The following is a 21,776-nucleotide window of genomic DNA, read 5'->3' as shown; positions in this document are numbered from 1 at the left end:
TCAAATTCAGAAATTTCAATCATATAAAATACGTGAATCAACTACACCTACATGTTCTCATAATGTCTTCTGAGAAAACAAACAATTTATTTATTTTTTGGGTAAGAAAAACAAACAATTTTGGAGGTTTGTTTCTCACGTAAACGATATTTCAAAAATTACAATGCTAAAAAGTTTACCGCCATAAAAATCTACCGTTACAATTGTTGAAGCATATCTATCGACGATTTGAGTAGACAAAATTAAAATATGTTACTAATTTAGGTTCGAAGTGTCATTTGTGGGTTCAAAGTTTCCACAAACAGTAAGTTAATAGTGTCTCTCTACTAATAAAAAATAGAAAAATTATTCATTGCTGGTTGTCTCTGTTCTCTTTTTCTGTTGTTTACATTCGTGTGCTATAGCAGTAAAAGCTATCAACGCCTATGTTTTAGGTTTAACGCCTTTAACTTTCGCTGGACGAAGCAAAGCGTTTGCATCATCAGACAAACATCCTATCGGTTTCTTCTGCACACGGTCACTACTACTTTGCGTATGCCATTTTGCTCTCGAGCTGAATTCAAAAGAAGAAATAAGATGTTTGTAGTTAGCATAACAAAAATGTAAACCAGATCTTTACAATCAAAACTTCATTTAGTAGAGAGACACTATTAACTTACTGGGTATCCATTGGAGTTTTCAAATCACCCTGGCCTTTATTATCACGGAGCAACTAATAGTTGAATCCGATAAGAAGATAAATGTACCTCCTGATATGGGGCTGCATCCAATTTCCAGTTCAGCCCCCAAAGCTATACAAAACAAACTCAGGAGAAAGAAAGAAAGAATCCTGTGGCCGCCTTGTCGTGTAGATGTAGCAAATTTTGTTCCATTTGAATGTAAAATATTACAAAATGGACTTAAGGGAGACCAACTGTTATGAGAAAAAGAACTTAGTTTAAGAATTGTAACTTATAAGAACACAACACACCATTCAAATGAATCATCTGAGTTCTTTTATTTGTAGAACCACAATCTCAGCTGCAACTGAAATATCATTGCTTGAGACAACTCTCTCAGTTAAGCAATGCATCTGCTAATGGAAATGTTGGAGATATATCCACTGGTACCTAAACACACAAAAACAAACCATGGAACGCACATCATTCTATCATTCATGTGGAAAATCTCAACTCTTTTTTGTGCTTTTTCAAGATGAGATATTGTACCTTTACGCTTTCGAGATTCTCCAGAGCTGTTTTCAACGGTCCGGTGACGGTGCAGTACTTATCTAGAAGCAATGTTGCTGCGTTTTTGTCACCTTTTCCTTGAATGGTTAGTATCTCATGGCTCAGACTCTCAACCGCACCTTCGACCTTTAATTGCGGAGAGAAACAAAAAAGATTCAGGAGTGTTTCGATATGACGAATCAGAAAGTTCTTCATGGAAGAAACAAGAACTTGGATGGGATACCTTATCGAAATCAACGGAGAAGGTCGAGTCCTTGTGGAAAACAAAGGCTCCTTTCTCATACAACCAATTGAATTGCAATGCTTGCCCTTTCCTGAAGCCAATAGAGATAATAATAATGTAAGGAACTATACATATAGAGTGTGGATTATCTAAGGCAGAGATTTTTCTATATCATTCATTACCCATGAGCTTCTGTGAGACCAAACCGGATGGATCTAAAGCATCCAGCTAGGAAAGAAACATACATACTCTCCACCATACTCTTGGAAAGCAATCCCTGTTGTATCACATAATGGAGACACTTTGGATCAATTGAGTAGACAACGGATTCCAAAGAATATGACTCTGAGATGAATCAAGGTTTTGGAAATTGGAATTAGATGAACAAATTTACTAGTCAAGTTGATCACTGACCTTGGTGATGAGAAACTTCAGTGCCCAAAGACCAACTATATCCGCCTTTGCTTCTTCCATTGCAGAATGGACTTCTAGCAATTCCTAGATCAAAGGAAAAGACGAGGGCAATGAAAAGGTAAAAATTCAAGTTGTTTCGTGGCTGGTAAGTGATTGCAGAACAAAAGACTCTAATTAGATGTCTGGATTCTTGCAGAAAGAAGTAAGACCTTTCTCACTGTAGACGTTTGGCCATCAGGAAGTGTTATGGTATGAGGACCAATGCCATGGCAGCATTCATGGCAGATGGTATGAGTGAAGAAAGAATCAAAATCAACTAATCCTCGCTGTTCCTTGCTGATTGTGATTTCAGCTATAGGCTTGAGAATATGTTCAAATCTGGAAAAGATAAAGGCGTGCGTTAGACGTAATTGTGTCACCGTTTACAGAAGAAATACGGAGGAAGAAGGAACACTACTTTGCTTCTTGGACGTTTTTCAACATAACCATTGATGTTCCTCTATCTTTCACAATTTTCTCATCGTTTGGCAAATTGTAAGCAACTGTCTGAGGACCCCTCACATCCTGTCACAATCAAGAAACAAGTGAACCATGAATAAATGCAATACATTTCTTTCCCTTCCCGCTCTCAGATGGATGCTGAGGGGAACTTACTCCGGAATTGTAAATCAACTGGATGACCCGAATAGGAGCAGCAGATACATCTTTCGATTTGTATACACTGTCAAGTGGGAGATTATCTTCCAAAAGCTACCGAGAAGTAGAAAAAGAAAACGATATTAGAAAAGGAAAATAGAAAACGTGAACAAATGCAACTTTGATTGACGCAGCTGCGAAAAGAACAGTACCTTGAGATTGTCACCAAAGAGTTTCAGATCCGCTGTGGCTTTATCATCTCGAATACCGATGAAGGTTTCAAAGGTAGCCTTAGATGAAAAACAGATACAGATTAGAGAGAAATAGAATGCAACGAACCAATCATAATTGAAACTAAATGGTAAAATAGAGTGGCATTTCATGAAAGTTAATGTACAAGTGAAAAGCTGAGGATTGCGAGCATCAACATAAGAACATCACTGCAAAAGCACAAGTTATGTAAATTCTTACCTTGTACCCAAAGATTTCATCCTCGTACGTCTCATATGGACCTATGGTGATATCCAACTTTGAATCCTACAAAGTATGATAAGACGAAGCAAAGAGACTCAATATCATAGTGCAAGACTGATAATAATTGTAACGCGAAATTGCGGACTATTAAAATAGACAGAGAGAGTTACCAAGTCCATCCATGCGATCTCTGAATCATAGTATTCATTTGAAAGGAAGGCTTCAGCTTTGCTGTGCAGCAGCTTCTTCAAACTATGGGAAATCATAGTAGTTAAGAACTTCAATATATACTAAGCCACTCGAACGGGATAATACATTTTATATGGTAAAAGTAAGAAACTGTAATATACCTTTGCGAACTGACCAAGTCCCCAGCTTTGTGCAAAAGTTCAGAAGCTTTCGTAAGGAAAGGTCGATAAATTTCTGAATAAGGAATACTATATATCGGAATTAGAGTCTGGTTTCTTCTTTGTGCTGCTGGCAAGATGATCAGATAGAGGAGCATCTAGATTAGCTTCACTTCGCCTTCTTATAACACTAAAAAATCCTGTTGCAGCAAGCTTTTGCTCTTCCGTAAGACCATTGAGCCATAAGGTGAACTCCTATAGATATAGGAAACACATTTCTTACAACGGGTATGGAAACAGACGAAAAAATGGAAAAGAAACATTAAATATGTATGGGTACCGTTTTATCCATATCGGGAGGATAGAAATTTGAACCAGGTGGTTTAGTCACTGGAAAGGCTGCTCTATATTCAAGACCCTTCCAGCCAGCAATGGATTTTGTTGCTTCAGGAAGCAACTTAACAGCTGAATCTGCTGTACTCAAGAATGCTTCATTTTCATCAAGAGACGACCTGTAAATAATAAACGAAACATCAATTTCTTGGACTGTTCTCTCCTAATCGTAATGACGCTGACACACAAGATACAATATGTTGACAAATTATTATATTCAGGACAACATCTTTTGCAACTTTTTATTAACAAATTACTAAATTCTGCACAAGTTCCGTTGATGAATCCCAACCCTTTCCAAGAATTTAGATGTTAGAACAAAGCCAGTTCGATAATAATCACCATGGACTTTTGTTGATCAGGAAATATTCCCATTTCAATTTGTCCAGTTCTGATGCATCGACATGATCCATTCAGCCAATCTCTTAGAGCTGGATTGCTGTTCCAAACCTGGTTAAGGATAAGTTATCAAATTTAGTTTAAGATCAATCATGAGATTTCATTCCCACAACCAAACAAAGAAAAGAAATTTCGGATTACAGATCCACACAACCTGCTCATAAAATATATCGTCCATAATTTTTGCAGCCTTCACAATCAGCCCCAACGCTTTCTGATCTGCTTCAGAGAGTTCTGTCAACTGCATCAGAATGAAAAGTGTCTCAAAATGCAAATTTATTTCATGACTGAAACAATACAATTTATTTCATGACTGAAACAATACAATTTATTTGGTAATATGAAACAAAGAAGTCACGATAACATATGTGACAAATTAATACCTTTGCTTCGAGGGTGACAGGAGAGTATCTCTGAAGTTGCTTTTGCAGAGATAAATTACGCGCCTCATTGTTCACTTGGCACCTTCAGCAAACTCAAAAGAAGCACTCTATGTAAGATAGACATTTCCATATAAAACCAGCAGCTTAGCATGGATATGTCACACAAAAATCTTATTATGTTTTCTTCTATATCATGGAATATATCAGAGATGAGCAAAAATGAAAAAGAAAAAACTTGGAAAAGACCAATAAGTGATAATGTACCTCTGTCTGATTATGTCAAACAGTTTTCCATACTCTCCATTTACATCGTATGGCACATAAGCAGGATCTTCCTTAGCCAGAACGTTTCTGTACTCCTCGTAAGGTGTGTATTTTACAGCAGAGACTTCCTCTACCTAATATAAACCAGAAAAAGGAGATTGGACAGGTTAAGTAGCGTATAGTACTTAAACTTACAGTGCCGGAAAAGAAAAATTCTTACTTGAAGTGTAAAGGCTTCTAATGGAATTGGATGCAGAATAGTAACAAGATACACATCATTGAACTCATTATTTATGAATTTTCCACCGTTTGTGACACTGTAAAAGCACACAAAAGAAAAGCAACACATTGTCTGATAAGGATCTCCGGGAAACTCGAAAGTAAAAAATCACAGAGCATATCTAGATTACAGAATATGTGTCACATAGGCCAAGAAATCGAATGTACACTACACACCATTCTTGCAGAAAGACGAAAATCTTTTCAAATGCATCCTTCGGGAGTTTAACACCTAGCTCTTCCTGGAGCTCTCGCCTACAGAATTGGGACAGCAACTTAAGTAAAAAGGATAGAAGAAGTAAAGCGGAAAGCAGAATCAGCTTTACTTACTGGGCCGATATAAGTGATGGATCACCAGCTGTTATATGACCAGCACTAGAAATGTCCCATTGACCAGGCCATGAATCTTTGTCATCAGCTCGAAGTTGGAGAAGTAGTTCTTGAGTGCTCTCCACAAAGATCCAGACATGAACTGCACGATGGTAATCTCCGTCTCGGTGAATCGCTCCCCTACAAGGACGAACTGAGGTTATAACGACGAATGGGCATTGATCAAAGAACACAGTCCCCAAATCATCAGCGTCGGCTTAATACCCAAAAATCGGATTGTGAAATTACTCAGACTGACCTAAAAAAACCTTCCCTCGAGTTTGCTTAGTTGATGTGGTCAACGAAGCATCAAATCAAATCCCAAAACTTAAAAAAATATAAATAAAGGCCGACTCTTTCTAACAAAGACTTAAAATTTCAATGTAAAAACAAGAGTTTGATTCAATCCAAATCATATCTGATTGCAAGAATCCGATTTCTGGGCACTTTCCATGGAAAACAAGAAAGGGAAAGCACATGAACAGTAAACATGCCTGGGTTTGGACACACCCGTCTTCTCACCGGATTTAGTCAGAACGTCAAAGTGCTCCTCCGCCATAGCTCTTTCTCTCTCTCTCTCTCTCTCTCTCTCTCTCTCTCTCTCGCTGTCTATCTATCTATCTCCGTGACTCTGCGTAAACTGGCAAAAAAAAGTGCCCCAATTTACAGAAGAGATTACATAATGTTTGCAAAAAAAAGGGGCTTTGTTAACTTTTTGGCTTCACTAAACCGGACCCAGCTTGGACACATCCTCCTCATTCAAAAATTGACACCTTTCAATTCATAGCTCAAAACAAAAAAAGCTTCCGAGAGGTCACGAGATCAAGCAGAGACATGTACATTCATATACATGCATCATTATAGTTTATGTTATAGGGACATATGATATGTCAGCCAGCTAGTTTTATACTATATCCTAGGTAAAACAATTTATAACTATGTAATAATGGTAATGAAAAACTAGTTAAGTGAAAGTCTTTCTAATTTCAAATTTTGGCATTTCTTTCTCCGGATACCTTTTGTTTTGTTTTCAAGCAAGTACAAATATGGTGAGATAACACAACTCATTAGGTAACTCATGTGACATGCTTGATGCTTCTATGTTCAATACGTTAATCTAACAAAATAAAGGCTGTGTTGATTTTTAGGTAAGGCAAAAAGTACGACTGAATAAATAATTTAATTAGCAGAAAACAATAAATGAGATAGATTCACTTCTGATAAACAAAAAACTCAAAATTGTACTCATGTGAATGTGTGTGATGTGGCTGGCATGTCGCATGCTTCTATGTTTTAGGTGTACGACTGAATATAAGGGGGTGTCAATCGGCTGACCCGGCCCGGCCCAAAACCCGTAAAGACCGTATATGTTTGAGCTCGGTCCGGTCTGATCCGAAATATTTCTGAGTCTATATTTCAAAGCCCGAGCCTGGCCCTAACAGGGCTTTTCGGGCTTTTTCGAGCTTATCTTATTGATCAAAAATTCAAACTTATAAGCCTTAAAAAACAGTGTTTGAAGGTGCACTATAAAACAAATCAATCAAAAATTTAATAACTCATCTATATTCACTACAACCAACTTAATTAAATAAAAAAGGTTTAAAACTAAATAAAATTTTGATACTTTAACCAAATAAACCAATATATAATTCTATAAAATATCATTAATAAAAAATTTAAAGTATTAAATATGGTTATTGAGTAAATATGAAAACTAGGATTAGAGTTTAAAACTTTATTTACAATAAATTATTAATCAAATATTACAATCAAATAAAAATGTTAATAAAAAGGTACAAATATATTTGTTAAAGGGCTTTTTGGGCTGGCCCGAGCCCGAAAAACCCTATAACCCAAACGGTCTGAACCCGAAAAGCCCGATTTTTTTTTAATTATATATTTAAGTCCGAACTCGGTGTTTTTCAGGGCCGGGCCGAGCCAGCCCGCAAGCTTTGGCCCTAATTGACATGCCTAACTGAATATATATTTTAGCATAAAACAATAGAATGAGGTAGATTAACTTCTCTTATTTATGTTACTCGTGTTCTGGCGTGTAACGTTCTACACCTTACAACTTCTCTGATTGAGAGATAAAATTTAAAACTTACCTTACAAATATGCTATAGGATTAATATATCCTATCTTCTTATCTTATAATTAATTAATCTTGGTTTACTGGTGCATTAATATGTAACTTGTTTATTTTACATTTTGGGTTTGCACTTGGTACTGGTTTGTGGACCAATATTTACTATGTAAGGCATCTTTGCTTTTTACGGAAATAATCAATCAAAAGCTTATCTTCTTCCTTTGTAGTCTCCCTCTCTCTCTCTCTCTCTCTCTCTCTCTCCAGCCTCTCCTTATCGTATCAAGAACTTGTGTCCAGCTTCACTGAGGTGATCTGATCTCTATCTCTTTTAGATCATCTTTTACACCTGTGCCTACTCTAGATTTCGGATCCACAGTGGATCATCTAGTCTAGATATTTATATCTATACTCACTCTTGCGTTTTCACTTTTCACAACGTGGATGGTACCGCACCAGCGTTTCAACACAACGTTGTTGCATCATCTTCATCGTGGTCAGAAGTTGAACCATTGTTTTCTTTTCAGGCACGTAAACCTCGCAGATGACTGTATACTAGTGCTTTTACGTTCAGTTTTAGTATTTTGTTATAACTTATAAGGTATTCCTATATAGGTTGTTGGATCTCGTTTGTGATCTGTATTATAATTTATACACTTCCGAACAGAAAACGTAAGAATTATTTCATATATATGTTGATCGTATAAAGTTTTTTTTTGGCAATATAAATTACTAGAGAATAAGAACTAACATATATTTGACAAGTTTTTTGTTAGTTGCATATGGGTTCTCTCATATATGGATGTATCAATGTATGTATAAATGTCCAAAGCATAGAATCATTGACAAATTTTTTTTTTCATACAAATCTCTTAACTAAGCTTTTCATAACCTGATCAAAGGTATGCTTTTGGTCCAGAAACCGTTTGTTCAACAATTAACATATTTTACACATGAATGATTTTATTAGGTGAATAGTCATGTTCCTAATATTAATAATCTATATAATAATTTGGTATATCATCTTTAAAAGAAAATGATAAGTTCTAAAATTTTAAATTGATTTGAACAAATGAGTTGACCAAAATTTTGTTCGTTGTGTCCCACGAGGCCACGAGGCGGTTCGATAACTTTCATACAACAATCATTACCAAAAAAAAAAAAAAAAAAAGAATGAAGAGAGGGAGACCTTTTCTCTGTGTTCTACTCTCTTGCCTAACTCTGTTCATCAATGGCGGCCCTCTGATAACGACAGCTCAGCCTCCATCTTCAACATCATGTGATCGAATCTGTGGAGGAATCTCGATTCCTTTCCCTTTTGGAATCGGACGAAGAGACTGTTATCTCAACGACTGGTACGAGGTTGTATGTAACACCACCACCTCCGGTAAACGTAAAACCATAGCTCCGTTCCTCTCTAAGATCAACAGAGAATTAGTTAGCATCACTCCTCGAAATAGCATCGACAGTTCCCACGGAGTTGTACACGTCAAATCTCCGGTGACTTCTTCCGGCTGTTCTCAACGACCCGTAAAGCCTCTTCCTTTAAACCTCACCGGTAAAGGAAGCCCCTTTTTCATCACCGACTCGAATCGTCTCGTCTCAGTAGGTTGTGGCACCAGAGCATTGATTACAGACATCGAATCTCAGATCACAGGATGCGAATCCAGCTGCGACGGAAACAAGAGTCGTTTAGATTCAGACAAGATCTGCGGTGGTTACAGATGTTGTCAAGCGAAGATTCAGGCGGATAGACCGCAAGTTGTCGGCGTTAACCTAGAAAGCTCCGGCGGTAACACAACTCAAGGAGGTAACTGTAAAGTTGCGTTCTTGACGAACGAGACTTACTCTCCGGCGAATGTTACAGAGCCGGAGCAGATTTATACTAATGGGTTTACTGTGATTGAGCTTGGTTGGTACTTTGATACATCGGATTCTCGGTTAACGAAACCAGTGGGTTGTGTGAATTTAACGGAAACTAGGATGTACACGAGTGTACCGAGCTGTGTTTGTGAGTATGGTTACTTCTCTGGGTTTGGTTACAGCAACTGTTACTGCAATGACATTGGTTACAGAGGGAATCCATATCTTCCTGGTGGATGTATTGGTAAGGTTTATGGGTTTCTCTTCGTCTAATTGCCTTCAGTGAGGTTTTAGATGACGATCACGGATCTGTTGATTTGATTCTGCTTTTTGTTTTCTTGTGTCTAAGACATTGATGAATGTGAGGAAGGAAAAGGACGAGATAGCTGTGGAGAGCAAACTTGTGTGAATGTTCCTGGATCGTGGAGGTGCGACCCCAAAGAAGCAGAGAAGATCAAGCCTGTGATTCAAGGTGAATCAAAGGAGTTTCTTTCTCAAATTCTAAAGCCATATGACAGAGCAAAAAAAGGAGTGATCTTTATAGGTTCTTTTCGTTGGTTTGCAGGTCTTGTTCTTGGTTTGGCACTGTTGTTCTTGGCTCTTGGGATATGGGGATTGATCAAATTCATTAAGAAGAGAAGGAAGATTATCCGAAAGAGGATGCTCTTCAAACGTAATGGAGGCTTGTTGTTGAAACAACAGTTAACTACAAAAGAAGGAGGTAATGTGGAGACATCGAAGATATTTAGCTCAAAAGAGCTGGAGAAAGCGACGGATAACTTCAACAAGAACAGGGTTCTTGGTCAAGGAGGTCAAGGCACTGTATACAAAGGAATGTTGGTAGATGGACGAATTGTTGCTGTGAAAAGGTCTAAGGTTTTGGATGAAGACAAAGTTGAGGAGTTCATCAATGAAGTTGGTGTTCTCTCGCAGGTTAACCATAGAAACATTGTCAAACTCATGGGGTGTTGTCTCGAAACGGAGGTCCCTATCTTGGTTTATGAGCATATTCCAAATGGAGACCTATTCAAGCGGCTTCACGATGATTCTGATGATTACACAATGACTTGGGAAGTACGATTGCGCATCGCTGTTGAGATTGCAGGAGCACTTGCTTACTTACACTCGGCTGCATCAACTCCGGTCTATCACAGAGATGTCAAGACCACAAACATACTTTTGGATGAGAAGTATAGAGCCAAGGTATCAGATTTCGGGACCTCGAGATCTATAAACGTAGACCAAACTCACTTGACAACTCTAGTTGCAGGTACTTTTGGATACTTGGATCCAGAGTACTTTCAAACTAGCCAGTTTACGGATAAGAGTGATGTTTATAGTTTTGGGGTCGTCTTGGTTGAGCTCATAACTGGAGAAAAACCATTTTCTGTAATGCGGCCTGAAGAAAACAGAGGACTTGCGTCTCATTTCATTGAGGCCATGAAACAGAACAGAGTTCTTAATATTGTTGATTCTCGGATCAAAGAAGATTGCAAGTTGGAACATGTGTTGGCAGTGGCAAAACTTGCCAGAAGGTGTTTAAGTCTAAAAGGGAAGAAACGGCCAAATATGAGAGAGGTTTCCATTGAGCTTGAGAGGATCGTTTCATCTCCTGAAGATTTAAAGGTATATATCGAAGAGGAGGAAGAAGAAGAAGAAACTGCCATGGAAATCATCTTGGATGATCCTTGGAGCGTCAACATGACTGCTCCAGCTTCCCTCTTTAATTTATCGCCCAAGTTAGATGTTGAACCGCTAGTTCCTCGACAAACATGGTGATGATGAAACCTGAAACACTGCAAATATATAAAAAGGGTTGTTCATTTGTTTCCGTTTTCAATGTCATAACCTGCATCAATCCAAGATAAGATGATGACAAAGAAAAAAACAATTCTCAAAAACTTGTAGCATATGTTCCATTATAGAAGATTCATATTTGTACAATAATTGTGAATCTTGAGACATAATCCCAGTAGAATAAGGTAAGAGTAGATTCTCTAGGCCGTTTACACAGACATTGCAATCAATCAGGTTAGGCTGAGACTCTACAAGAATTTAAGTTTTCCTTTGGAGAAACTGGCTTGGACGTGTTCCATTTGACAAATTGCCTTCTCCTTACCAGTCATCCCAGAACAGGACAAGTGCCTAGCGCCTAGTGTGACGGCAAAATAGATATAAATAGTGCAGAGGAAGGCCAAAAGAAGCATAGCAGTCAAAAGGAAACGATGCCTCTGAACAACACTAGAGCAGCTACCCAAGTCATCCCATTGCTTCTTTAGCGCATGTGGCCTCCGTAATGGTGATGATACAATCCCATCAAGAACCATAGCTTATAAAAAGACCGACCTTACTAGCTTAACACCGACCTGAAATGGGTGACAAATGAGTTAGAATTCATCATATTACATAACAGCACGAACAAAACCAGAAGCTTCTTCAAGAAAATATAATAGCAGATGGGTTCATGTAAATTGTGAATTTTGCCCTCAATATACAAAATTAATGCCAATTTTCTCAAAAACCAATTCCTTGAGAAGCTTCTACGAGCTGATGGAGGTAAAAAAAAAAAAAAAACGATATTTCTGATCTGTGCCGACGAGGCTAACAATTTTGAAGACGAGATTAATGTTTCATTCGGCATTACAAAACAAGCTTAGTAAATCGGAATCATCCATTTATCACAACACGAAGAATAGAGAAAAATCGAACTAATATACGAAAAAAAAACTCAGAACAATAAGGCAAAAACATAAAGGAAACAGATGGAATCAGGGAAAGAGATAACGAACCGTGTGAGACAGAAACGATTATGGATCTGGAAAAGAAGAATGAATAGCTGATTCCAACTCCGTCGACCCTCAAAAAAAAAACAAAAAAAAAAACAAAAATGACCTAAATTTTCTGGAAAAATCTTCTTCCTTTTTTTGTTTCAGCTGTCAAGATATCTTTCATCGGCGGAGTGGCCAAATCGTCGTAGATCTCGTCTGCGTGGAGTTACTTACGGCTAATAGAGTAAGAGCAGATTCACCGGTAATCGCGGGGTTCTTCAAAGAACACAGTCCGTTACATTTACCGCAAATTTAGGGACTTTTTTAGATTTTGACAAAAAAAAAAGAGAGAGAGAATTGCAATTGCGTGTTGTTGACTGACTGTTGGGTTTGGTCTGGAATTGAGTTGTTGTTATTTTCCCACTTACTACTAGTTGCTTGTGTTTATACTTTAAAGTTGATTTGAATGAGAGATCGATCATGTGAGAGTTGTTGTTTATTAGCTGGCTTTTAAGTCTTCGACCGACATTACATGACTACCGTTTACTGATAATTAATACTAATTGCTGTGATTTATAAATGTCAAAGTATCTTTAAAGAATATTATTGATTGCTAAAATACCGACAACAAATACCCTCCTCCCTAATCAGAGTCTGTTTAGAGTTTGGTCTAATTAGTAAAGTGAGTGGGCCTTATTGGGCTATTAATGAGCTTTATATTTTTTGGGCCCGTTTAGGTAGGGCATGATTCTTCTCAAATTCCCTTTCTCTCTGGGAGAACTTCAAAAAAAAAAATTGGAGATAAATGTGTCACGTGGAGTGCACATGGGTAGATCTCTTGCCGCGTTTAAAATCCAAAACGCTCCGTTGATGGAGCCTGTTTGTTTAACTACGGTCGGCTTTTTCTGTAGCGCCCCTCGATCTCTTTAATTAGGTCTCTCTCCTTCTATCTCCGCCGTTGATTTCATCTTTTCCGACGATATGAAGCTCACCGTTAAGACTCTCAAGGGTAATCATTTTGAAATTAGGGTTCTACCCTCCGATACGGTTAGTCCTCTTCTTCACTACTTTCTTGTATGCGTAGTTTTGTGCCTAGGAGATTATTAATAAAAGTAGGGAATCTCACCTTAAAGAGCTTCAGATCCACGATTTTGAGTTATTTGGTGATCAAATTTTGTGTTTCTCTCAAGTGTTTGATAGCTTTGTTAACTGCTCAAATTTTGTTTGATGACTCGCGAATCCAATCTTGGTTTCGTCAAATAAGTTGTGTGTTAAAATCCCTTGGTTTTGAATCAACCAGTTGATGTGCTTGTTTTTTTATAAGATAATGGCGGTGAAGAAGAATATAGAGGATTCACAAGGCAAAGACAATTATCCTTGTGGCCAGCAACTGTTGATTCACAATGGAAAAGTTTTGAAGGATGAAACTAGCTTGGTTGAGAACAAGGTTACCGAGGAAGGTTTCCTCGTCGTTATGCTTAGCAAGGTACCTATATTCAGAAAAATCAACAAATAAAATCATTTTAGTGGAAGCTTAAATCATAACTAAGAGAAGATTTGTAATTGTTGGTTATTCGGGTCTTGATTGGGACTCCCTTAGACAAGTATAAAAGCTAATGAATGTCCTAGGAAATGTTGCTAGATGTATGTATCTTCCATGATTGTCCCGTTTCAATGAAACAAATGTAGCTTGTCATGGCACTGACATTATCTTCGCCTTTGCTTATTGATGAATTGTAGAGCAAAACCGCAGGTTCAGCTGGTCAGTCTTCGGCTCAGGTAGCTTATTTATTTCCTTTATTTTATTATATGACTGGTTTAGTCTGATAATTGTCAGTGTAAAAACCTGCTTCTATCTCACAGCCTGCTTCCTCTACCTCGTCTACTACATCTTTGGCTAAGGTAACTTTCTTGCATATATTTACTTGTGCAATTGTGTGATGAGCAGCTCCTTCCACTGGTTGTTTAATGTAAGCTCGTATTGGAAAAGCAGCCTGCAGCACCATCTACATCCCAGTCTACAGCCGTGCCTGCTTCACTTATTCCTGCTCAACAACAACCAGGGTAAGTTTTATTATTGAAAAGAGTCATTTTCTCTCCTTTTATTGACTGCTTTTTTAATGGTTTTCCGAAAGCTTCTATGTTTGACCTTTAGTATATGTTGTATAACTTATTTGTTCTGGATTTCATTGATACACTATAATCTCCACAGTTGAATGGTATGTGGCAGGGTACCAACTGACGACACCTATGGACAAGCTGCGTCAACATTGGTTAGTGGCAGTAGTCTTGAGCAAATGGTCCAACAGATAATGGAAATGGGAGGCGGAAGCTGGGACAAAGAAACAGTTACTCGAGCACTTCGTGCAGCTTACAACAACCCTGAGAGAGCAGTGGATTATTTGTATTCCGTATGGCTCCTCTCTGTAACATTATTTCCTAAGAGTTTAAAGGATGAAACTGTTGACATTGTTTTTATACATTAGGGAATTCCTGAAACTGCTGAAGTAGCTGTGCCTGTACCTGGGGCTCAGTTGGCAGGATCTGGTGCAGCCCCTGTCGCACCTGCATCTGGAGGACCTAACTCATCTCCTTTGGATTTATTCCCTCAGGTATTTAGCAATAATCGTGTATCCAAAAGAACTGATAGGTATATTTAGTTACCTTCTCACTCTATAGTTTTAATTTTCCCAGGAAACAGTTGCTGCTGCTGGATCTGGTGATCTTGGGACGCTTGAATTTCTTAGAAACAATGACCAGGTTGCTGTTCTAACTTCATCTCCATTTCTTCTAAATTGCATTGTTTTTTTAAAAAAATTTGGATCTCTCCTCATCATACATGATTGTGAATATGAAAGAGAAGGCATCTAGATTGCTTAGAACTTAGAACTATATATCATTAACTTATGCGGGGATTGTTTATCTGTTAGCCATTTTAGCAGGGGATGATTAACCGAGATGTATCTTAACATGCTTTGATTTGACTGTTCGTTCTAGCTTTTGTAAATTCCATCCATGTACTCATTCTCTTGTATCTGCTATTGTATTAGTTCCAACAATTACGCACCATGGTCCATTCCAACCCTCAAATTCTCCAGGTAAGAGCGGTCTAATATTCGTAATTCTTGTCCAGTAATTTGTAAGACTTCTCACTGATTCTGAATTTTTGGAACCGCTGCTTTCGTTAGCCCATGCTTCAGGAACTTGGAAAGCAAAACCCCCAACTTCTGAGGCTAATTCAGGAGAACCAGGCAGAGTTTCTTCAGTTAGTAAACGAGCCCTATGAGGGATCTGACGGGTAAGTCCTCCAATCTATTTATCGTAATCTGTCAGATGTAATTTTATGCTTCTCATCGATATTTCACTAAACTACTAAAGTTTGAGTCACTAAGTTTAAAAACAAAACCCATCAGGGATGCGGATATGTTCGATCAACCCGAGCAAGAAATGCCACATGCCGTAAATGTTACCCCAGCAGAGCAAGAAGCGATTCAACGGGTAAAATCACCATTAATAGTAAAACACTATTTCAACACTCTGTTCTTTGCAACCCTTCTTATCTTAACTATCTATATTCTCACTGGCCTCTGACCTGTCCAAACAGCTAGAGGCAATGGGGTTTGGTAGAGCCTTAGTAATAGAAGCCTTCCTAGCATGTGACCGTAACGAAGAATTGGCAGCTAACTATCTATTGGAGAACTCAGGAGATTTTGAAGACTGAGTTCACAAAACATTTTAACCTCTCTTCTTGGAAAAAGTTTTGGCTCTTTTGTCTTACGTTGAATATTTCTCTCATCGTCCGAGAGTTTATGTGTGGGATTTGATCTCTCCCTCTGGGACTTAGTTTTTTTGTTGGCTGGAATTTTATTTTCTCCGTTTGCGTTTTATTGGGATTTGCGCGGTTGTTTGCGTTTGAGATAGATATTTTATGGGTAAAAAGAAGCAGAGATACAAAAAGTGTGGTCACGTGATTCTTGACGGATAAAAAGTGTAAAAGATATTTATCCTAACCAACATGTTGTATCCTATGTTTGTTGTGATTAATTGCAAATCACGGATTTTCCGATGTTGAAAGGTGAACCTGAACCACACTATGGAAACCGGTTGTATTTGGTTCAGAGAAATACCGATGGCTTACTGGTTTAGTACCAATTTTGCATCTCACCTTCGTATAGAGTATAGTCGTAGCAAAAGGCTAAAAATTCCTAGCGTCTCGGTTTTCATCTGGTTCAGGGGAAACCGAAGGCTAAGCCGGCTGGTTTGGTACACAATTCTGAAAACTGTTAAAATCAGTGATTTAGAATTGACTTGCGTTGTTTGTTAAGGCCTAAAAACCAGAATATTTAATTCCTAAAAATGATATTTTTGAATTATGAGAATAAATAGGTTTACCAGCCTTATCCATTCTAGGTTAAACGATTAATGACGGTCAGTTTTTTCTTTTCTCTTTTGTCAAATATTTATCTGAAATATATAAAAAAATAGGAGGAGAGAAGGAGAGAAGAAGGGCAAAAAAAAAAAGCAGAAAGAGACCTAAAGTGGCGGGATTCCAAATTTAACACAAAAGCCCCAAAAAGCTTCTCTCCCAATTTGAGCGGCGATCCGATTGTGACTCTCTTCTTCTCTCTTATTCTCTCTCTCTCTCTCTCTCTCTCTCGTTTTCTTTTTTCATAGGTTTTTTTTTGTGTGTTTCTCGAGAAAATTTTGATAGAAAGTTCACAAACCCAATTGAATAAGATCATTCATCATCATCAGTCAATATCTTCATCAGCACGATATCTATCTCTTTCCTTTTCTCGCACTCTTGTCATTAATTTTGTTTCCTTATTATTTTACATGGATGTCGTAATTTTCCCGGTACGATTTACTTCCATCGTTACGGGAGGAGTTAATTGCTGTTGTTGACGAGAGAGAGAGATTAGTTTTTTTTTTCGAATCTCTAATTTGTTTCCTTTTTTTTTTCTGAATTTATTCTGCAGATTCACTCGACTGGAGCCAGCTGTCTTTATGTTTTCGTCTGTCAATTCCAGGTTAACCTTTGATTCTACCCTAGAAAAAATATAAGTTTGATTCCAAAAGCGTTTTCTCCTCCACTCCCCTCTTTTTTTATTGCTGAGGAAGTTTTTTTTTTGGAATTGGTTTTTAGTGAAACCAAGGAAGGATCTACACCAATGGAGAAGAAGAAGTATCCGATTGGGCCTGAGCATTACATCCTCTACGAGGTGATCGGTCAAGGTGTTAGTGCTTTAGTGCATCGTGCTTTGTGCATTCCCTTCAATGAAGTCGTTGCTATTAAGATTCTTGACTTTGAACGCGATAACTGCGATCTGGTGATTCTCTCCTCTTGCCTCTCTCTCTCTCTCTCTCTCTCTCTCTCAATGATTTGATTCTTTGTTCTTGTATTGGCTATATAAGCTCTGAATCTGATTTCTCTTTTTTTTTTTGTTTGATGGATGCAGAATAATATTTCTCGTGAAGCGCAGACGATGATGCTTGTTGATCATCCCAATGTGTTGAAATCACATTGCTCCTTTGTTAGTGATCACAATTTGTGGGTCATCATGCCATACATGGCTGGTGGTTCTTGTCTTCACATACTCAAAGCTGCATACCCTGATGGTTTTGAGGAAACTATTATAGCCACTATACTGCGTGAAGCTTTGAAAGGATTAGACTATCTCCACCAGCATGGCCACATACATCGCGATGTCAAAGTCAGTCATTCTATCTTTCTGGATTTCATCACTTCATGTTACATTGTGAATCTTGTGGTTCTTAATAGTTTTTTTTATTTTATAATCAGTGACTCTTGTGACCTTCAGTGTATTGGGACCATATATGAATATCCTTCCCTTCATTGTGATTATATCTTTCATGTTTTCCTTTCAGGCTGGTAATATTTTGCTTGGTGCTCGAGGTGCTGTCAAGTTGGGAGACTTCGGTGTGTCTGCCTGTCTCTTTGATTCTGGTGATAGGCAACGGACAAGGAACACATTCGTTGGAACCCCCTGCTGGTAAGTACTACGTGGTACCTACTACTGCTCCATCAACACTTTTTTTTCTACTTTTTTCTTTTGTGTGTGGAGGACTTCAACACTTGTCTAAAATTAGTTCTCATGTGCATGAATTACTGTTTCTTATTTTTCACAGGATGGCACCTGAAGTCATGGAGCAGCTACATGGTTATGACTTCAAGTTAGTTTAGCCTCATATTCAAAGTTTTATCATCCTATTTTCTCACACAGCGTTTCTTATGTGGAGCATCTATTTCATTTAGGGCTGATATATGGTCGTTTGGTATAACTGGGCTAGAGCTTGCACATGGTCACGCTCCTTTCTCTAAATATCCACCAATGAAGGTTCATACGTAGCCTGTGATATCTGGATTTCAGCTCCAAAATCTTTGCATCAATCTAATACAGATATGTTTTCAGGTTCTGCTTATGACGTTGCAAAATGCACCACCAGGGCTGGATTATGAAAGAGACAGGAAGTTTTCAAGGGTATATATACTCTTGGTGTAAAAACTGCACATTCTAGTCAGAAATGTTTGGCTTATTCTCATCTCAATTCTGTCTATTTTCCTGGCATTTTTAGTCTTTCAAGCAGATGATCGCCAGTTGTCTAGTTAAAGACCCTTCCAAACGCCCGTCTGCAAAGAAGTTGTTAAAACATTCCTTTTTCAAGCAAGCAAGATCAAGCGATTACATTGCACGGAAACTTCTGGATGGGTTACCAGATCTTGTTAATCGTGTTCAGGCAATAAAGGTTGGATATGTAGATCTAAGTAGATAGCCAGTAGCTACAGTGCTGAATATTATCAGTCAACATCTTATGACGGAAACTGATGGGAATATGCTTTCTTCATGCAGAAAAAGGAAGAAGATATGCTTGCACAAGAGAAAATGGCGGATGGAGAGAAGGAGGAACTGTCGCAGGTTTGTGTTTCCAGTTTCCAATTTTGGCTTTATTTATCTCTGTTAGAATCTTTTGACTTTTGGTTTCTAGTTTTAATTTTTCTGCAAAGTATTTAGCCTTTTGACCTCTTGTCGTAGTAACATGCAGAATGAATATAAGAGAGGTATCAGCGGCTGGAATTTCAATCTCGATGATATGAAGGCCCAGGCTTCATTGGTATGTTTGGTCTCCTCTAACCCATAAAAGTAGCCAACTGTAAAGCTCACTGTACTTCATATTATGATGTTCTTGTTTCCATCAGATCCAGGACATAGACTGTAGCTTATCAGACAGTTTATCGGGAAGTGCCACTTCGTTGCAGGCTCTAGATTCACAGGATACCCACTCGGAGATTCAGGTTTCCTCTTGTTAAAATCTTTCTCGAGTTCATAAATGTTTCCCTGTTTTCATCTTCGTTTGTTACTTGGTTGAGGTTTAAAGTTCTTTATAACCATCTCTGCAGGAGGAAAATGGTCAAATAACAAATAAGTATCTCCAACCCCTAATTCACCGAACACTAAGTATCGCAAGGTTCATCAGCTACTTTTCGCTCTGTAGTCTCTATTTATCTACCTATCTGTAACGACTAGAGATGAGTAAACTGAACAAATAATATTTGGTTGGTCAGGGATAAATCTGATGATGATTCCAGTCTTGCCAGCCCTAGTTATGATAGTTACGTCTATTCCTCACCTCGTCATGAAGATCTATCTCAAAACAATACAACTGCTGGTAGTACGCATGCAGCCAATGGGAAATCAATGGATTCCTCATCAATCCAAATCAATCAACCAACAGAGATTCTAGCAGGGAGCTCTGTTTTGGCAGATAGAAACGGTGCTCCCCATAAAGGAGAGAGGTTAGTCCTTTAACATGTACTGCTATTGTAAGAGCTTAAGCTCATATCCACTGAGTATACATATATCTCTATGCGACATTAAATTTATAGCAATCTGTGAATTCCCAGTGATAAAACCCACGAGCATCTTCAAAATGGTTCAACCTCCAATGGGACACATGCTACAGTGGGAGGAGATGAAGCACCAACAGAGCTGGCTGTTAGACCACACAAAGCAGGTAAGCATTTACAGAATTTCTTTATACTTGAAATCCTATCTAAACATCCTTATGGATCAAGGTTTTTCTAATTAAATGAATACATCTTGGTATCAGCAAGCCTAGATGAAACTGACGACAAATCAAAGCCGCCAGTTGTGCAGCAAAGAGGGCGTTTCAAAGTAACTTCTGAAAATCTGGACATCGAGAAGGTAACTACCTTTTGGTTTTGAGAGGAATCAATTGTGTTTTCTTGTTTCAGTCACCTTCTTAAGGTTTTCTATATTAACTTTATCTACATCAGGTGGTGGTTCCCTCTCCAATCCTGCAAAAGAGTCACAGTATGCAGGTTTGTAATTGTATCGAGGTCAGCCTGATCAGCTGCAGACTAACAGTCAAATGTCTATCATCCTCAACTATTCATCTCAAGATTTTTTAATGAAAACAAATAACATTTTTACTTGTGCTTATGTAGGTGCTCTGCCAACATGCCTCTGCTTCTCTACCTCCCTCTGATGTCGCATTACCAAATCTAACCAGCTCATACGTTTACCCGCTGGTTTATCCAGTTCTGCAAACTAATATTTTGGAAAGGGTATGACTTTTGCTGCTTACACTTTAATCAATTTATTTAATTCATCTTAACGTTAGGAAAGTTCATTACGTGATTGAAAACATCCCAAAAACAGGATAACATTCTGCATATGATGAAAGTACTCACCAACAGAGAGTTGACAGGTTTATTTTAGTGCAACTTTCACTCTTCTTCTGTCTCCATTCGCCCTTCTGATTATATTTTTCCTTGCCACTGGATATGAATCTCCTTTACTTCTCTGATGTAGACGGACGTGCAGTTGAACAAGGAAACGTACAACAACCTACTGTACCTCCTACTGAGAAATCCTTGGTATGCAAATGTTTGCTGGAGAAATGTATTGAATCACATTCCTTAAAAGATTGGTACTTAACGGAATTGTTCTTCTGTTGAATCACAGCTTGAAGCAGCTCACGAAAGAGAGAAAGAACTGCTCCACGAAATAACTGACCTGCAATGGAGGTAACTATCGAAAGCATCCCCATGTGTAGCTCTCTCAGGTTTTTAGATTGAATTCCAACATTCCTTCTTCTTTTTCTTTTGTGTTCATAGGCTCATATGTGCAGAAGAAGAGCTTCAGAAATTCAAAACCGAACACGCCCAAGTAAGCTTTAGTAGCTTCAACACAACATTTCTTTTCTTCTGTCTTTTTCATTGAACTATATATATGACCCACCCAACTCATACTAACCTGTTCTCGAACTCTCAGGTTTAATGTCCTAAGATGTGTGGCCAAGTATACGAAGTGTGATTCATCATCAAGAATAAGTATTTTAATAAGATAATACATCTAATGAAGGTAAGATTTGCTTTCAGGTGTTTTTGTAATTTGATTCATAAAATACATCGTTCCCTACTATCATTTTTCTGTTGAAGTTTTTTAGTCTTTTAGATTTGTTTAAGGAATTATGTACCATGGAAGCTATTTTTATAACCATGGTTACATAATGTTTTGTGTAATATTGATACAAAACGGTTATTGAGAAACATTTTCTTAAGATGGTGATTAAAACTTAGGAGGTATTTGATAAATTAAGGTAT

The 21,776-nt window shown here is 38.0% G+C and overlaps 6 protein-coding genes across 16 annotated transcripts; 3 read left to right on the top strand and 3 right to left on the bottom strand.

Moving 5' to 3' along the window:
• Positions 1–852: 852 nt before the first annotated feature.
• On the bottom strand, positions 853–6,524 carry LOC104752411 (nudix hydrolase 3-like). Of its 3 annotated transcripts, XM_087490869.1 has the most exons (22): positions 6,372–6,524; positions 5,905–6,011; positions 5,372–5,551; positions 5,219–5,296; positions 4,983–5,079; positions 4,763–4,896; positions 4,499–4,580; positions 4,270–4,356; positions 4,059–4,166; positions 3,664–3,835; positions 3,327–3,578; positions 3,147–3,228; positions 2,974–3,039; positions 2,715–2,792; positions 2,521–2,616; positions 2,324–2,430; positions 2,076–2,244; positions 1,867–1,950; positions 1,635–1,729; positions 1,453–1,543; positions 1,209–1,355; positions 853–1,109 (listed from the first exon to the last, which is right to left on the bottom strand). In XM_087490869.1, exons 11-22 carry the CDS (start codon positions 3,479–3,481, stop codon positions 1,056–1,058), a joined length of 1,224 nt encoding a protein of 407 aa, XP_087346995.1. In that variant the 5' UTR covers positions 3,482–3,578; positions 3,664–3,835; positions 4,059–4,166; positions 4,270–4,356; positions 4,499–4,580; positions 4,763–4,896; positions 4,983–5,079; positions 5,219–5,296; positions 5,372–5,551; positions 5,905–6,011; positions 6,372–6,524; the 3' UTR covers positions 853–1,055. The 3 variants fall into 3 exon arrangements, with proteins under 3 accessions (XP_087346995.1, XP_087346994.1, XP_087346996.1); XM_087490868.1 differs by lacking the exon at positions 6,372–6,524 and having other exon boundaries at positions 5,905–6,284; XM_087490870.1 differs by lacking the exon at positions 6,372–6,524 and having other exon boundaries at positions 5,933–6,158.
• LOC147926037 (nudix hydrolase 3-like) lies at positions 3,646–5,969 on the bottom strand. The gene is made up of 9 exons (XM_087492841.1): positions 5,921–5,969; positions 5,372–5,627; positions 5,219–5,296; positions 4,983–5,079; positions 4,763–4,896; positions 4,499–4,580; positions 4,270–4,356; positions 4,036–4,166; positions 3,646–3,835 (listed from the first exon to the last, which is right to left on the bottom strand). The coding sequence occupies exons 1-9, from the start codon at positions 5,967–5,969 to the stop codon at positions 3,646–3,648; spliced, it is 1,104 nt and encodes a 367-aa protein (XP_087348967.1).
• Positions 6,525–7,685: 1,161 nt separating the features above from the next.
• LOC104715987 (wall-associated receptor kinase-like 22) lies at positions 7,686–11,306 on the top strand. The gene is made up of 4 exons (XM_087490866.1): positions 7,686–7,806; positions 7,956–9,603; positions 9,709–9,831; positions 9,925–11,306. Exons 2-4 carry the CDS (start codon positions 8,670–8,672, stop codon positions 11,136–11,138), a joined length of 2,271 nt encoding a protein of 756 aa, XP_087346992.1. The 5' UTR covers positions 7,686–7,806; positions 7,956–8,669; the 3' UTR covers positions 11,139–11,306.
• LOC104714266 (uncharacterized) lies at positions 11,251–12,288 on the bottom strand. Its single transcript, XM_087490872.1, has 2 exons — positions 12,149–12,288; positions 11,251–11,725 (listed from the first exon to the last, which is right to left on the bottom strand). Exon 2 carries the CDS (start codon positions 11,684–11,686, stop codon positions 11,405–11,407), a length of 282 nt encoding a protein of 93 aa, XP_087346998.1. The 5' UTR covers positions 11,687–11,725; positions 12,149–12,288; the 3' UTR covers positions 11,251–11,404.
• A 636-nt stretch (positions 12,289–12,924) lies between these two features.
• LOC104752408 (ubiquitin receptor RAD23b) lies at positions 12,925–16,201 on the top strand. The gene is made up of 12 exons (XM_010474530.3): positions 12,925–13,174; positions 13,452–13,613; positions 13,868–13,906; positions 13,991–14,029; positions 14,121–14,191; positions 14,358–14,538; positions 14,614–14,739; positions 14,822–14,887; positions 15,178–15,225; positions 15,316–15,425; positions 15,541–15,625; positions 15,732–16,201. The coding sequence occupies exons 1-12, from the start codon at positions 13,109–13,111 to the stop codon at positions 15,846–15,848; spliced, it is 1,110 nt and encodes a 369-aa protein (XP_010472832.2). The 5' UTR covers positions 12,925–13,108; the 3' UTR covers positions 15,849–16,201.
• A 241-nt stretch (positions 16,202–16,442) lies between these two features.
• On the top strand, positions 16,443–21,733 carry LOC104752407 (uncharacterized). Of its 9 annotated transcripts, none has more exons than XM_019237891.2 (23): positions 16,443–16,735; positions 17,107–17,157; positions 17,274–17,457; positions 17,587–17,841; positions 18,017–18,141; positions 18,278–18,322; positions 18,405–18,486; positions 18,562–18,630; positions 18,725–18,895; positions 19,000–19,065; positions 19,193–19,261; positions 19,347–19,442; positions 19,548–19,615; positions 19,713–19,943; positions 20,052–20,161; positions 20,258–20,352; positions 20,445–20,489; positions 20,616–20,735; positions 20,830–20,878; positions 20,983–21,047; positions 21,136–21,197; positions 21,288–21,339; positions 21,445–21,733. In XM_019237891.2, exons 2-23 carry the CDS (start codon positions 17,135–17,137, stop codon positions 21,448–21,450), a joined length of 2,088 nt encoding a protein of 695 aa, XP_019093436.2. In that variant the 5' UTR covers positions 16,443–16,735; positions 17,107–17,134; the 3' UTR covers positions 21,451–21,733. The 9 variants fall into 9 exon arrangements, with proteins under 9 accessions (XP_019093436.2, XP_087346570.1, XP_087346575.1 ...); XM_087490444.1 differs by having other exon boundaries at positions 16,536–16,735; positions 20,445–20,507; XM_087490449.1 differs by having other exon boundaries at positions 16,579–16,735; positions 19,183–19,261.
• Positions 21,734–21,776: the final 43 nt, after the last annotated feature.

This window comes from Camelina sativa, chromosome 16 (assembly GCF_030686135.1).
Source record: "Camelina sativa cultivar CO46 ecotype springtype chromosome 16, ASM3068613v1".
Lineage (NCBI taxonomy): Eukaryota > Viridiplantae > Streptophyta > Magnoliopsida > Brassicales > Brassicaceae > Camelina > Camelina sativa.
The sequence above is the reverse complement of the archived record's forward strand: the minus strand, read 5'-3'. Positions and strand labels throughout refer to the sequence as shown.